We start from the raw sequence: 16696 nt of genomic DNA, 5'->3' as shown, positions 1-16696 counted from the left end.
GAGGAGCAGCTATAGGGCTCCTTCCGCCGGTCGATCGCCGACGGCGGCGTGCTTGCGTCTTAATCTAGATAGATATCGTTCGTTTGCTAGTGTTAATCCTCCATGGTTCGGTTGCAGCCAGGCAAATAAACTGTGTTAAGTCGGGGCTCTATTAGTTTGGAGGTATATGAGTGTATGCATGTAAGCTCGATCGATCGCTTAACAAAAGAACGCAAGCTGTTATGAATAATAATACATATATGTTTGTGGTGTTTCGATCTTCTTTAGATCATGCGAGCTATAGAGAAGGACTGTGTAGATTCCTCGAGCTGATCGAGGATTCACCGAACATGCCAATGCAGCTTTAATTTGAGACCCTTTTAGTTCGTTCTACCAAGATCTTGTTCTAGCTAAAAATTCAGATTCCGTCATGTATCTCCATGAGCGATCTGCAGGGGCTGCAGATCTGATCTCTGCTAGCAGCTGCAAAAGAGAAGCATTCATCTGTGAAGATGGCGAGAGCGATTTATTATTTGTGTGTTTGGAACCATCGTGGGACGGGCCGCATGGTACAGTAGTAACGGTACCGTGGCCTACGACCGCCACGTGGCACAGACGTGTTTGGGACCGTAGTGGGATGGGCCGCGCGGTGCGGTAATGGTACCATGCATGGCCGGCCTAACCGTGGTGCTGGTCGTGGCACGGAAAACATAACTCGTCCTGGTTCATTCTCTCATAGTGAATGTGTCTCATACGGTGAAAAGTATTAACAATTTATGAAAAGTGTTTGATGGGATTATTTCGATTCTAACAGTGGGACGACCGCAGACCCCGATTATAAGCCGAAACCAATATGCAGTAACCAAGTTGGCCGGTGTGTATCTATGGCACTCAAGTTGCAACTCATGGATCAGCAAAAATCTCCCTATATAATCATGTGGATGATGGAAAGGATTATCTGATGCCCTAAGCTTTAACTGCAAAATATTATCGTGCACAGAATTGGGTTCTTGATCCTATATATCATACGGATCAGTGAAGAAAAAATTGTTTTCCCTGCTAGAGGAAACTTTAAGAGAGAGAGAGACCTAGCTAGACTTATTAGGAAACATACATAATAATTGCCTCTAATCCATATGCATATATTGGGACGGATTATTGAAAGATAAATTAGTTAATTTTGCACTCCCATCCTAGCTAGTCACCTCCATGTATTGGATTGTTGGAAGAAATCAAATGGTTTTACCCTAGCAGCTATTAATTTGAGCGATCATGAATGAATCATTTCCAAAGCTAAAACAAAAAGGTCCTTGGATATATGCATGATCATTATATTGATTCCAAGTTCTGGATATATCATCATCTTCACTGATTTCATGTTTCGCAGGCGTAGCAAGCTTTTAATGGTATTGTGTGCACCGTCGTCCAAATAATGAAGTGGTGTTATCAGGCGAAAGCGGTGCAACTGAACCCTTGTTTTTATACGAAACCACCGCTCTGGTTCCCCCAGCAGCCCTTTCATCAGAAAATAGCAGGGCGTGTGTGTGTACCTAGTAAGAGTTTTCATTCGGTCTTCCTGAGAAAGCTTAGGGATAGAGTAACGTTAACAACAGCTTCTGCATGCGTATTGATGTCACAACTTTTTTGTTGCTATATATAGTTTGTGGTCACACTGGTCACAGAAAGTATTTATATATATTATTTTTATTTTTATTTTTTGAAGGAATAATGTAATTTTTGTTTCCTCACTTGAACTAAATAAGCGACGATGCTTAATAAAAAATGTTTAATAAGCGACGATTTGGAATAACTTATAATATGATCCAATGTTAATTAACCCCAAAAATAAGCGACTGCTGCCAATGTTTTTTTTTCTCTTCTTACAAACAAATAAGTTCTCCATATATACACACGCATGCATAGTGTTCTGCAAGGGACATGCAGTCAACTACGTGCACGCAAGCTTAAGCTTCAGTATAAATATAGATATAGATATAGATATAAATATAGATATAGATATAAATATAAATATAGATATAGATATAGATATAAATAAATAAATTTATTTTCTGCCCCTTAAGGCCCTGTTCGGTTACGTCGGAATGAGCTGGGAACGGCGTGGAACAGTATAGTTCTCGACTAGTTCAAAATTGCAAATGAAGTCTGTGGCTGGGAATCATTCCCGTAAAACCGAACGAAGCTTAAGTTGGCTTGATCCGATGTAGAAGAAGTAGAGCCATGTGAGAAGCCCTCCTTAATCTCGATCATGTGTAGTAATTTAAAAGCTGTCTATGTATCTAGAAAAGATAAGTACTATCTAGTTCACTCTATTACGTATTCCCACAATTACATATTCTAAAAATTGTAACCAACAGGTTATTGCACTATCTATCCACCATCACAAATAAAAGTATACATTTTTGTGCTTTAATATCTCATCATTGTTATATATGTAGGAGATGCACATCAAGGAACCGTTACGACAAAAAAAACTTGATATATATAGCCTTCTTTCCAGCTCTCCAAAAAAGTGCACAAGCACCTCAAAGGCTATTGTCAAACGTACACCATGGCACACACTTTATGATTGCTCCCCGTGCAATATCATCGTCCTAGCTACTACATAGCACAGTTTTATCGCATTCCTTAGCTGCTGATGCAATCTCACTAGCAGTTGATTATAAAGCAGTATTTTGTCGGCTATCGGCGGCAGCTGATTATGAAGTGGTTTTTTATCAGCTATTGGTGGCAGTTGATTTATTAATTATAAAGTGATTTGCTTGCGTCTTAATCTCGTTAGATATCGTTCGTTTGCTAGTTAATCCTCCATGGTTCGGTTGCAGCGCCCTGCAAGCAAATAAACTGTGTTCAAAAAATCGAGGCTCTAGTAATTTGGAGGATTAATCGATCGATTAACTAATATAAAGAAGGCAGCAAGCTGTTATGAATAATAATACATGTTCGTGGTGTTTCGATCGGGCTCTAGTAATTTGCGAGCTAGAAGAAGGACGGTGTAGATTCCTCGAGCTGATTGAGGATTTACCTTCTTATTATCTCATCATACGCTGCAGCTTCAATTTGAGCCCCTTCTAGTTCGTTCTAGCTAGATCTTGTTCTTTTTTTTAGCAATCATGCCTAAGCATGTATTTCATTAAGGAGAAAGGAGTTTTGTTACAGAGCCCTCAGAGCATCGGTAATCCCAGGTTACCCAAGCTCCTAAGCTGCAGGACACTCAAACAAGATTACAAGATTACAAATTGGGGCTAGGCAAGAAAGCGCGACGAAGGCAGAACCAGAACTAAAGAGCAATTGCCAACAGCTGCCTAAAACCAGCCAGGCCCCAAGCCTGAACTTCATCCTGGATCTTCGCCTGCAATTCGTTCGGCGAAACCGCGGCTCCCCCAAAAGTCCTCGCATTTCTTTCCTTCCAGATCATCCAGCTGATGAGAAAGAACAGTGAATCAAATCCACGATGAGCAAGCTTTGGGACAAGCTTTCTGCTCCTAATCCACCACTCCATGGTTGGTTCCTCACATAGCACGACCACCCCTTGGACACCAAGCTTGGCTAGCCATGGCTCCCACACTTGTCGACAAAAATAGCAGCCGAGTAGGATATGGTCTATGGTCTCAACCTCTTGGTCACAGATAATGCATGTATTGGAAGTTTGCAGCCCGTGTCGAAATCTCATGTCAGCTGTCCAAGAGCGACCATGCAGGACAAGCCAGAAGAAGAAACACACTCTCGGCGGAGCAACAGTCCTCCAAATTTGCTTGGCACCTAACGGCATTGAACAACCCAGGAACATTGCTCCATAGGCCGATGCCGCGCTGTAGGCACGATCAGCTGAGAGCGTCCAGGTGAAGGTGTCTGGAGCATCGGATAGGCTGAAGCGCTCCACCATGTCGAATAGCTTATCAAATTCCAGGAGCACCTGCATTGTCAGAGGCGTAGTGATATGGCGCACCCAATTGTGGTTTTGTAGGGCTTCGGCTACTGTTGCTCCTCTCTTTCTTGATCCCACCGATGCAAAGATCAGAGGCGCGATCTCTTTAATAGTCCAGCCATCCAGCCACCTGTCAGACCAGAATAATATTGAGCATCCATTTCCCAGAGTTAGCACCGTTGCCGCCTGGAAACATTCAGATTCTGTCATATATCTGCATGAGCAATCGCAGGGCTATAGATCTATCTGCTAGCTGCTGCAAGAGAAGGATTCATCTGCTTTTCTAATCCAAGACCCACTACCCACAAATCCAATCTAGAAGCTGATCTACACAGTGCTCATCAGCAAGCTCAAGTTGCGCCACAATTTTAACTCCCTTGCACCATCATGAATTCTTAGGTCATCGTCGACTTCCTGGCAGAATAGACAAAGGAGCAGACCTTGTCGTCCTGATCAAGCAGGAATATTTGACCATGTACTTCGATAGTTCCCTAATGCATGGAGGTCCAGGGGCTGGGGTATCCCTGAGCGGCAACAAGCTAAGGTATGCCCTTCAGGTTCACTTTTAAGCTACTAACAATGTCGTCGAGTATGAAGTACTCCTCCATTGAATACATGTCGTGACCGCCCTTGGGGCACGTTGTCTCTATGTCCAAGGGGATTCAGAGCTGGTGATCAACAAGGTAATGAAGGAGTCGTCCTGCCATGATGAGAAGATAGAGGCTTACTAGTTACTACAAGGTGGTCTATAAGCTGAAAGGAAAACTCGGTGGAATCAAACTCCATCGCATCCTTCGATACAACAAAGAGGAAGATGATGCCCTTGCAAAGTTGTCATCCACCTAAAGAAAACCTCCACCTAGCATCTTTATGGATGACCTTGACAACCCCTTGATCTGACTCGAGGGGAAGGTCAAGCCCAACCATATGTCGACTAGCGCCATGAATAGCTTGGTCAACCAAACAGCAAACAGACCCTTAGAGGGCCCTGTCGACCAAGCGAATGGGCAACTGAGCCTAGAGAGCAAGGTACTATTGGTCACAAAAACAAGTAGTTGTTCTTCTAATGCCTCCTTGGGTACTCATGGTGACCCTTCGACTCCACTCAATGAGGGAGCTGAACCCAACCAGATGTTGGCCAACCCCGTAGATGAGATGGTCGACCGAGCGGTGGGTAGGCCCAAGGAGGTAATGCTTGACCACGCAGATGGCTCGTCTAACCCATAGGACAAAGGAGTGGATGGTGAATGCGGCTAGATCAGCCCCTTCCTCGACTTCCTCAACTAAAGGATCGTTTTGGAGGATCCCATTGAGGCTCGATGCCTAGTTTGCCGGGCAAAAAGCTATAAGATCGTGGAAGGGCAACTGTATAGACAGAGCGCCTCAATGGTCCTCCTCAAGTATGTCCATGCTCGTGAGAGGGGAAGGCCCTTCTCTATGACATCCATGCTAATATTTGTGAGCACCATGCTGCTTCGAGGGCTTTGGTAAGCAAGGCGTTCTAGCATAGTTTTTACTAGGCGATTGATGGCCCTTGTTAACAGCGAAGAGCTCTTAAAGACATGCTGAGGGTGCTAGGCACTCCAAACTATCCTAATCACCTCTTTAAGACCTCTTATGAAGTACATAGTTTTTTGTCCAACAGGCCTTCCTTCTGCGTGTAGGCACTCCAAACTATCCTGATCACCTAACCCCTTTGCGGTTCATGCCTCGACATGGTTGGAGAATTCAAGAAGGCTCTCAAGGGCTTCGACCACCGCTTGGTTGCCATTAAGGTCCAACCCATCGTTAATCTCAAGTCTGAGCGAGTTCGTCTAGGACATCATCCACAATTTTAAGGTCCCTAATTGCATTATCACTAACAATGGCACCCAATTCACAAAAGCATGAATTCCTCGAGTTCTGTGGCGTCTGGCTCATACCGGTGGATTGGCATCAGTGTATCACCCGAGTCCAACGAGCAGGTAGAGCAAGTAGACGAGATGATCCTTCAGGATAAATCATACTATTGGATATAGTGCTCAAAACCTTGAACCAAGGTAAATCAATTGTGTCCCCTGCGTATTTTGAGTGTCTAAGCCACTAAAGACTCACACCGACCTTCGCCGAACAAACTCAATGCTTGTTGCGGTTCCAAACCTATGACATGATGCCTCAATAATTCAAATACAAGTTGTAGTATCTAAATTTAAGCATAAACTCACACCACACCACACACACACACAAACGCACACAAACTATACACAAGCTAGATCTACACAAACTTAAGCTGTAGTGATTGACATCGATAGTTTTTTTAGTGTTGTTAGCTTTTGTTCTTTCTTAGTAATCTTTATTGTGTATGAGTTACCCATAAAAAAGGCATTGACTCGATACAAAACCATTAGTACAAAAATACTTGTATAAAAAAGTGTTGGTGACATATATATATATATATATATATATATATATATATATATATATATATATATATATATATATATACTCCTAGAAGTAGCTACTCACATATCTATATCTCTAGATTATTTATGATGTATATGACCGAACAAAATATATGTAGATGAAGTATATGATCACCTAGACCATGCATCTAGGGTGATATGTATGTTAAGTATGTATGCATACATAGAGTATATGATTATACTTATTATATATACTACAATAGTGGCATTTTAGTAATATATTAAAAATATGGATTCCTTTGAAAAAAAATTCACGTGGTAAGATATAAAGTATCTTAATATGAGTATATAAACATACTTAAACCAATAAACAAGTATGAACACATACGCAATATAATTTATTGAAGATGGGAGTAACTACTCCCGAGAGTACCTATCGCCCCTGTTGGTTTGGCTGTTAAGGCATGATAGAAATTACTGTTAAGTGATTTATTGTGACAGAAAAATACTGTTGAATGACTGGTAGATTCGGCTGATAAACTCAAGTGAATAAGTTGTATATATATAAGGATCATATAATAATTACTTACAGTAACTATAAATGCAAATAAATTTACTAATGAGGTGTCATATAGAAGCTAATGGCCCATCTACAAAGTTATTAAAATATATGGTATAGAAAAAAAAAAGTTAAAGTATAAAAAATAAAAAAAAGATGGAACGAAAGGACGCGTCGACCGAAAAGTAGGATCCACGACATAAAAAGGACTATATATATATAGGGCCCACCTGCCAAGAGTACTAGTGTCCCTCACAACCCAGCAAGCAGTGCACACTGCACCTTGCCTCGGTACCGATCGACTAGTCAGTGCACGCTGTGTGTCTCCCGTTGCACGCGCAACGGCTGACACAGGCGGAGCTTAGCTTGTAGGGCAGGAGTGCTATGAACGAAGCTCAGGTGTTCTTCTTGGGCATGGCGTACGGCCAGTTCCTCGCCGGCAGCGTGGGCGCGCCCCCCGGCGGCGGCGGCGGCGAGGACCCGAACCGTCCGTGGCGCCCCATGTCGTCGCACGAGGCGGACGCCATCCCGGCGGCGGCGCAGCAGCGCAAGAAGAAGGCGGCTTCCCGCAACCGCAGCAAGAACGAGTCCGGGGACGGGCCTCACCCCTGCCCCGTCTGCGACCGCCGCTTCGACTGCCGCAAGGCCGTGCACGGGCACCAGCGCAGCCACCCGGAGCGCGCCTGGCGCGGCATGGCGCCGCCGGCCGAGCTGCCGGTGGTTGCCGTGACCGCGGACGGGAGGCAGCTGCGCTACGCGTGCGAGCGCTGCGGGGCCCAGTTCGAGACGCGCCAGGCGCTCGGCGGCCACCGCGCCAGCCACAGCGGCAAACTCGGCTGCTACTGGCTTTCCAAGCAGCACCGCACCAGGACGGGCCGGCGCAGCAAGTCGTCATGCCCTTCGATCTGAACGAGCCAGCCGTGCCGCCACCACCAGAGCAGCAGCAGCAGGAGGACAAGGGGAATGAGAAAGAGGAGTAGTAGGAGTAGGAGGAGCAGCTAGGCTAGCTCCTTCCTCCGTCGATCGCCGACGGCGGCGTGCTTGCGTCTTATAATCTAGATAGATATCGTTCGTTTGCTAGTGTTAATCGTCCATGGTTCGGTTGCAGCCCGGCAAGTACACTGTTAAATCGGGGCTAGCTCTATTAATCTGGAGGTATATGAGTGCATGCATGTAAGCTCGATCGATCGATTAACTAAAGAACGCAAGCTGTTATGAATAATAATACCTGTTCGTGGTGTTTCGATCTTCTCTTGATCGAGAGCTAGCTAGAGAGCTTGCGAGCTAGAAGGATGGTGTAGATTCCTCAAGCTGATCGAGGATTCATCATCTTCTTATTATTTCATCATGCGCATGCAGCTTTAATTTGAGGCCCGGCCTTCTAGTTCGCTCTAGCTAGATCTTGTTCTTGCAAAACATTCAGATTCTGTCCTGCATGCATCTCCATGAGCGATCTGCAGGGCTGCAGATCCCTCTATATCTCCTAGCTGCAGCAAGAGAAGGATTCATCTGTGATGATGGCAAACGATTTATTTTATTATTAAGGGTGTGTTTGGGACCACAGCGGGAAGGTCGCGTGTGACGGGCTGCGTGGTGTAGTAACAGTACCATGGCCGGCCTCTTGCCCGTCGCGTGGCACGGAAAACGTGAGTTGTTCAGGTTTATACTCGTGGTGAGTGTATCCCACGCGGTGAAAAGAATTAATGATTCATGAGAGGTGTTTAGTGTGATTATTTTGATTCACGCGGTGGGGCAACCGCAGACGTGATTATAAGCCGAAACAAACACATAGTAAACAGGCCGGCTTGTGTGTATTTATGATATGTATGCTGCAACTCGAGGATCAGCAAAAATCTCCCTATAATTAGATGATCGACAGGATTATCTGATGCCCTAAACCAAAAGATTGATCGTCGTCACAGAATTGGGTTGTTGATCCTGCTCATCAGGAGCAGTGAAGAAAAAATTGTGTTCCTGCCATAGAAAACTTAGAGAAAGAGAGAGACACCTAGCTAGACTTGTTACGAAACAAAACATACATAATAATTGCCTCTAATCTATATACATATATTGGGAGGGATTATTGAAAGAGAAATTAGTTAATTTTCCACTCTCATCCTATAGTCATGTATCTCCATATGTATTGTATTATTGGAAGAAATCGAATGGTTTTAATTACCCTAGCTATATGTTTCGCAGGTCTAGACACTACTACAGAACAGGCCTTTGGTCACTTGCCCAAAATGAACAATAATCTCGGCCAAAACAGAGTCCGGGACTAAAAGTCCCCTGCCCAACGGCTATTATGTCAGACATCGGCAGAGGGGACTTTTAGTCCCGGTTGGTCTCACCAACCGGGACAAAAGCCTAGCCTTTAGTCCCGGTTGGTACCACCAACCGGGATTAAAAGCTTTTGTCCCGGTCCGTCCCACCGGCCGAGACTAGTGTTGGAATTTAGTCCCGGTTTTTAAAAGGAACCGGGATTAAATGTCCCTCCCCATATTTGAACTCTTCTTCCCGTGGCCGAGCCCATCGATCTTCACTCTTTTGCTGTGTTCTTCATTTGGAGTTGCTTGTTCTAGCTTGCTCTCATCTCCGGCTATTGATTCATTTCATCGTTTCTACACCGTCATCGACTTGTTAAGAGGTCACTAGCTTCATCTTCTCAACATTTAGAAGCGGCGTATGTCATTTCCTAGTGTTATATTATTTTTTATTTTATGGTTTTTTAAGAGGTTATTAGCTTCATCGCCATTTCAAAAGCGACGCGTTTTGTTAGAGAAATAGTGGTAATATGTTTTTTATTTTAATTAGTTTAGAAAAAATAAAATCATATAATACTTTAATTTGCAATTTTTGACCGATTTAGTTAGTTAATTATAACTAGTATACATACCACATTTCATGATTATTTAAGAAAATAGAGAATTTTTGTGCTTTTTTAATTTAGCTTGTTTAGAAAAAATAGAAATATAGAATTTTAGGTTTTTTGTTACTTTAATTTCTCTATTAAAAATAAAAACATATAATACTTTAATTTGCAATTTTTGACCGATTTAGCTATTTAATTATAACTAGTATACATACCACATTTCATGATTATTTAGGAAAATAGAGAATTTTTGTGCTTTTTTAATTTAGCTTGTTTATAAAAATTAGAAATAGAGAATTTTAGGTTTTTTGTTACTTTAATTTCTCTATTAAAAATTAGAAACTTATAATACTTTAATTTACACTTTATGACATGGTTAATTAGTTAATTATAACTAGTATGCATGCCATATTTCATGGTTAGTTAGAAAATAGAGAACTTTTATGTCTTTTTAATTTTGTTGGTTTAGAAAAACCAGAAATAGAGAATTTTAGGTTATTTGTTACTTTAATTTCTTTATAAAAAATTAGAAACTTATAATATTTTACATTGCAATGCAGACAATGACACGTCATTGGATGTACAATGCCGATCGCCGCTCCAAAGAATTCATTGATGGTGTGCATTATTTCTTAAGAGTGGCCGAGGAAAACAAGCGGGATGGATTCATATGTTGCCCATGTGCCTTGTGTCAGAATTTGAAGGAATATTCTAGCTCTAGAAATATTCACTCACATTTGTTGAAGTCGGGTTTTATGCCAAACTATATTTGTTGGACCAAGCATGGAGAAAACGGTATAATGATGGAAGAAGGTGAAGAAGAACAGTTGGAGCCTGACGACATTATTGCTCAATACGGTGACTTCAGTGATACAGCAATGGGAGAAGCTGAAGATGAGGCAGATGCAGAAGGCGCACCTGTTGAAGATGATGCTCTTGGTGATGTCATTCGTGAGGCACAAAAAGATTGCGAAAGTGAAAAAGAGAAGACAAAGTTTGACCACATGTTAGAAGATCACAAGAAATTATTATACCCATCTGCCCAGGATGGGCAAAAAAAACTGGGTACAACACTAGAACTGTTAAAATGGAAGGCACAGAATGGTGTATCCGATAAGGCATTTGGGCAATTACTGAAGATCCAAAAAAAAAATGCTGCCAAAGCCTAATGAACTGCCCACTACTACGTACGAAGCAAAACAGATCGTCTGTCCGTTGGGATTAGAAATCAAGAAGATACATGCATGTCCTAACGACTGCATCCTATACCGTGGCAAGGACTACGAGAATTTAGATGAATGCCCCGTATGTAAAGCATCACGGTATAAGATCAGGCGAGATGACCCTGGCGATGTTGAGGGGGAAGAACGTCCCAGAAAAAAAATCCCTGCAAAGGTTATGTGGTATGCTCCTATAATACCACGTCTGAAACGTCTTTTTAGAAATAAGGACCATGCAAAATTATTGCTGTGGCACAAAGAAGACCGTAAAGTAGACAACATGTTGAGACACCCTGCTGATGGGTCCCAGTGGAGAGCAATAGACAGGGAATTTCCAGAGTTTGCAAAAGACGCAAGAAACTTAAGGTTCGCTTTAAGTACGGACGGTATGAATCCTTTTGGTGAGCAAAGCAGTAGTCATAGCACTTGGCCTGTTACACTATGTATCTACAACCTTCCTCCATGGTTATGCATGAAGCGAAAGTTTATTATGATGCCGGTGCTCATCCAAGGCCCGAAGCAACCGGGCAATGACATTGATGTCTATCTAAGGCCATTAATTGAAGAACTCCTTCTTTTATGGAGTGAAACAGGTGTTCGTGTGTGGGATGAGTACAAACAGGAACACTTCGACCTACGAGCACTGTTGTTTGTGACAATCAATGATTGGCCTGCTCTAAGTAATCTTTCAGGGCAGACAAACAAGGGATATAATGCATGCACACATTGTTTTGATGACCTTGATAGTATATATTTGAAAAAATGCAGAAAGGTCGTGTACCTTGGGTATCGTCGATTTCTTTCTATGAATCACCCAGTTAGAAAGAAAGGAAAGCATTTTAAAGGTAAGACAGACCACTGATGCAAGTCTCGCAATAGAACTGGAGAAGATGTATTTGAGATGGTTAAGGATGTGAAAGTAGTTTTTGGTAAGGGACAAGGCAGCCAACCAGTTCCAAAAGATGCAGCGGGTCATGCACCCATGTGGAAGAAGAAGTCAATATTTTGGGAGCTACCCTATTGGCAAGTCCTAGAGGTCCGGAATGCGATCGACGTCATGCACCTAACAAAGAATCTTTGTGTGAACCTTCTAGGATTCATGGGTGTATATGGTAAGCCTAAGGATTCACTTGAAGCACGACAAGACTTGCAACGCATGGAAGAACGAGACAACCTGCATCCAGAGAAGACAGATGATGGACGCCAATATTTAAGACCTGCTAGCTACACTCTTAGCAATGAAGAGAAAGAAATCATGTTTGAATGCTTAAGCAGCATCAAGGTCCCATCTGGATTCTCCTCTAATATAAAAGGTATAATTAATGTGCCTGAGAAGAAATTTCTAAACTTAAAGTCGCATGACTGCCATGTGCTTATGACGCAATTGCTTCGAGTTGCATTAAGAGGAATTCTACCTCCACATGTACGTCTGGCCACCGTAAAGCTATGTGCATTCCTCAATGCAATTTCTCAGAAGGCAATCAATCCACTAGAACTAGCTGCTCTACAGAATGATGTGGTTCAATGTCTTGTCAGCTTTGAGTTAGTGTTCCCACCATCCTTCTTTGATATCATGACACACCTCCTAGTTCATCTGGTCAAGGAGATCAATATTCTGGGTCTTGTGTTCCTACATAATATGTTTCCCTTTGAGAGGTTTATGGGAGTTCTGAAGAAATATGTTCACCAACGTACTCGGCCAGAAGGAAGCATCGCCGAGGGCTATGGGACAGAGGAGGTCATTGAGTTCTATGTTGAATTCATTCCTGAACTTGACCCAATTGGTGTTCCTGAATCGCGCCACGAGGGCAGACTGAGTGGAAAGGGAACACTAGGAAAGAAAACATACATCGGTATGGGGGACGATTCTTTCAATAAAGCACACTACACAGTTCTTCAAAACTCATCCGTGGTGGAGCCGTATGTCACGAAACACAAGGACTTCCTACGATCGCAATTCCCAGAGAAGAATGAAGGTTGGCTTATGCATCAGCACATAGACACTTCCAGTGATTGGTTACGAAAAGAATGTCAGGGTAATGACCAGATTGATGAGCAACTGTATTTGTTGGCTAGGCAACCATCATGGCACATCCTCACGTACAAAGGGTACGAGATAAATGGAAATACATTTTACACCCTAGGCCAAGATAAAAGAAGCACGAACCAAAATAGTGGAGTTCGCGTAGACGCCATAGACCCGAATGGAAACAGACAAACATATTATGGTCGTATAGAGGAGATTTGGGAACTAGACTACGCACCTAATTTTAAAATCCCTTTGTTCCGGTGCCAATGGGTGAAGGTTACCGGAGGCGGGGTGACAGTTGACAAAGACTATGGAATGACAACAGTGGACCTCAACAATGTTGGTTACAAAGATGAACCATTCGTCCTTGCTGCTGATGTGAATCAGGTGTTCTATGTGAAAGACATGTCTACAAAACAGAAGAGAGGGAAAAATGACAACAAATCAACAAACGAGCCAAAACGCCATATAGTTCTCTTAGGGAAAAGAAACATTGTGGGAATTGAGGACAAGTCAGATATTTCAGAAGATTATGAAAGGGATGACCGAATCACGCCTTTCAATGTGACCAAAGATCCGAGCATACTGATAGATGCTGAGGACACTCCATGGTTACGTCAAGATCATGACCAAGGAACATACGTCAAAAAGAAGATCACTATTGTGCCCGCCTAATAAATAGATTGCAATATAGTATGTGTATGTGACAATTGTAACTTAAGATGTTTATATTAGTTTTTCTTATTTTATATCATTTCAAATAATGAAATGACCTTTAAGTTTGCTATTATAAGAGATGTGTCAATTATTTTTCAAATGCAAAAATAGTCAAAAATATTCATGACTTTTCCGTTCGAGACCATCTAGGGTTCCGAAATTCAAAATTCAAAATTGAGTGGTTCAAACTTTTCCAAAAGAAATGTTGACCATTAGACAAAATGTAGAACTTGATGAGTGCAACAAACTTTGTATTCATTACTTTTCCATTTGGGACCATATAGGGTTCGGTCAAAGTGTGTGTTTCTAAAAACCAATGCTTTGACTTTGGTCAAACTTGGTCAAATAACCCATTTGATGACTTGAAATGAAAAAAATTTGAATACAAAGTTGTTAGAGATAATCAAGATCTACATTTGATATATTGTCCATTTTTCCATTTGGATAAATTTGAGCCAATCCTAAGCACATTTGTTCAAAATCCAAGACGGGTATTGGTCAAACTTGGTCAAATGACAAACTAAACTACTTAAAATGAAAAAATTTTGAATACCAATTTGTTAGATATCATCAAGATCTAAACTTTTTATATAGACAACTTTTCTATTTGAGAAAGTTTAAGTTCACAATACCCACCAATTCTTGAATCTCACACAAACTATATGAAACTACATGTGTCAATTGTGGATTTTGAACTACACCTTCGCAACACTTTGTCAAATGCAAAAATGGTCTATATATTAAATGTAGATTTTGATGAGTGGAACAATATTGGTATTCATGACTTTTCCGTTCGAGACCATCTAGGGTTCCGAAAACCCATGCGTGGCTATGAATTCTATCAAAATTCAAAATTGAGTGGTTCAAACTTTTCCAAAAGAAAAGTTGACCATTAGACAAAATGTAGAACTTGATGAGTGCAACAAACTTTGTATTCATTACTTTTCCATTTGGGACCATATAGGGTTCGGTCAAAGTGTGTGTTTCTAAAAACCAATGCTTTGACTTTGGTCAAACTTGGTCAAATGACCCATTTGATGACTTGAAATGAAAAAAATTTGAATACAAAGTTGTTAGAGATAATCTGATGTAATGGTGAATATTGTTGTAAGCATAAATAAATAAGAAATAGAGAAAAAATTTTAAAAAATAATTCGATGTAATGGTGAATATCACGTATATCATGATTTTGGAGATAAATGATGATAAATAAACAAAATTTACGTTTAAATATTGCACAAACAAATTTTTCTATCAAAAACATCTCCTTTAAGATATTAAAATTAAATAATACATTTTTGCATTAACAAAATACTAATTATTTTTCATATTTAAGTTTGTTAATATAAGTGATGAAAAGATTTTATGTTTCCAAATTTATTATGTAACCAATTAGACAAAAAGAAATGGAACTATTATTTTTTAACAAATTAATACCTATTATTCTATTTACTATGCAGTTAACAACATTAATCTAATTATTGTATGCATAAATAAATAAGAAACTGAAAAATACATTTAGTCCCGGTTCCTGGCTAGAACCGGGACTAAAGGTCCCTCTGGGTATTTAACCGAACCGTCGTCTTCCTCAGATCGACGTTGCCCTAATTTCCTCCGCCGCTCGCCGCTCCTCCTCAGACCCTAATTTCCTCCGCCGCGCGCCGCTCCTCCCCGCCGTCGCCTCGCGCCCTCGTCCCCGGCCACCACCGCCGATAGCTCGTCCCCGGGAGCGACGCCGCCGCCGCCGCTAACCATCGACCCCGCCCCGAGCCGAGAGGACCGTACGGAGCACCTCGCCGAGCTCTTCGCTTCTTCTCCGGCACCGACGAAAGCTCGTCCCCGGCCATCGTCCCCGGCACCGACGACCCTCGTGCCCGACCATTCGTCCCCTGCCGCCGAGGACCGTACGGAGCGCCGCGCCATCTTCTCTCCGGCACCGAGTAGTTTGATTGTTTACTTGCAAAAAAATGGCCATGTTTACTTGCAAAAAATTATGTAAAATGTGGACAGTGTGATTGTTTGTTTTTTCCTATATGCAAATTGTTTGTTTTTTCTTATATGCAAAATGTGAACAGTGTGATTGTTTGTTTTTTCTCATATGCAAAATGTGAACAGTGTTAACAGTGTAGTTGACCTTCATCGTCTCGCGAATTACATATATACAAACTGTGTGATTAGTTATTTTTTAACCTATATTTAATACTTTATGCATATGCCGCAAGATTCGAATGCAATGCAATTCGCTTTTTTAGAAATCAAATACATTTCTATAAAAGATATAAGGCGGCATTACTGTCATCTAAGCAGAATTGCAAAAATACAGATAATTTTAATGAAAGTTAATATAAAAATAACTATACAAGTGGGTCAATTATTTTTCCAAGAAAAGGTCAAGATTGCACACAATCAACTATATATAGACTATATATGCTATGGATCAACAAATGCTTAATTAGTTTAGGTTAGCCCTTAGTTGTTGTTTCGAATATTTTCGAAACTAAACAAGTCTTTAGTTGTTGTATCGAATAATTTATGGAATATCGAAAATAATTTATTTTCGAAACTAAACAAGTCTTTAGCAGTTTGGATATTAATTATAAAATTAATTATATAATTTATCTAAAAATTGTGAGACAAATTTATTATATCTAACTAATCTGTTATTAGCATATCTGTGTTATTATAGTAATTATGGCTAACATAAACTAATTAAGCTTAAAAGGTTTATCTCGTGGTTTCCCTATCAACTGTGTAATTAGTTATTTTTTTCTCTATATTTAATACTCTTAGCTAATTTTATCTAATTTTTAGCTAAGGCATGTATACATATATGTATGGAAGTGTTTCGTTTATCATATTTATCGCGCAAATTAATTACATGCTGTAAACATATCAAAATTTTTATGACATTTCTATAAAAGATATAAATATTATTAGATTAATTATTTATATATTTTTATACTATAAATTTA

General features: G+C 40.9%; 1 protein-coding gene across 1 annotated transcript; it reads left to right on the top strand.

Moving 5' to 3' along the window:
• Positions 7301-7795, top strand: LOC8066378 (zinc finger protein 467). The gene has a single exon (XM_021449936.1). It carries the CDS (start codon positions 7301-7303, stop codon positions 7793-7795), a length of 495 nt encoding a protein of 164 aa, XP_021305611.1.

Source organism: Sorghum bicolor, chromosome 10 (assembly GCF_000003195.3).
Source record: "Sorghum bicolor cultivar BTx623 chromosome 10, Sorghum_bicolor_NCBIv3, whole genome shotgun sequence".
NCBI lineage: Eukaryota > Viridiplantae > Streptophyta > Magnoliopsida > Poales > Poaceae > Sorghum > Sorghum bicolor.
The sequence above is the reverse complement of the archived record's forward strand: the minus strand, read 5'-3'. Positions and strand labels throughout refer to the sequence as shown.

Coding starts and splice junctions, on each gene's coding strand:
- LOC8066378 (XM_021449936.1), top strand. CDS start 7,301: ATGGCGTACGGCCAGTTCCTCGCCGGCAGCGTGGGCGCGCCCCCCGGC.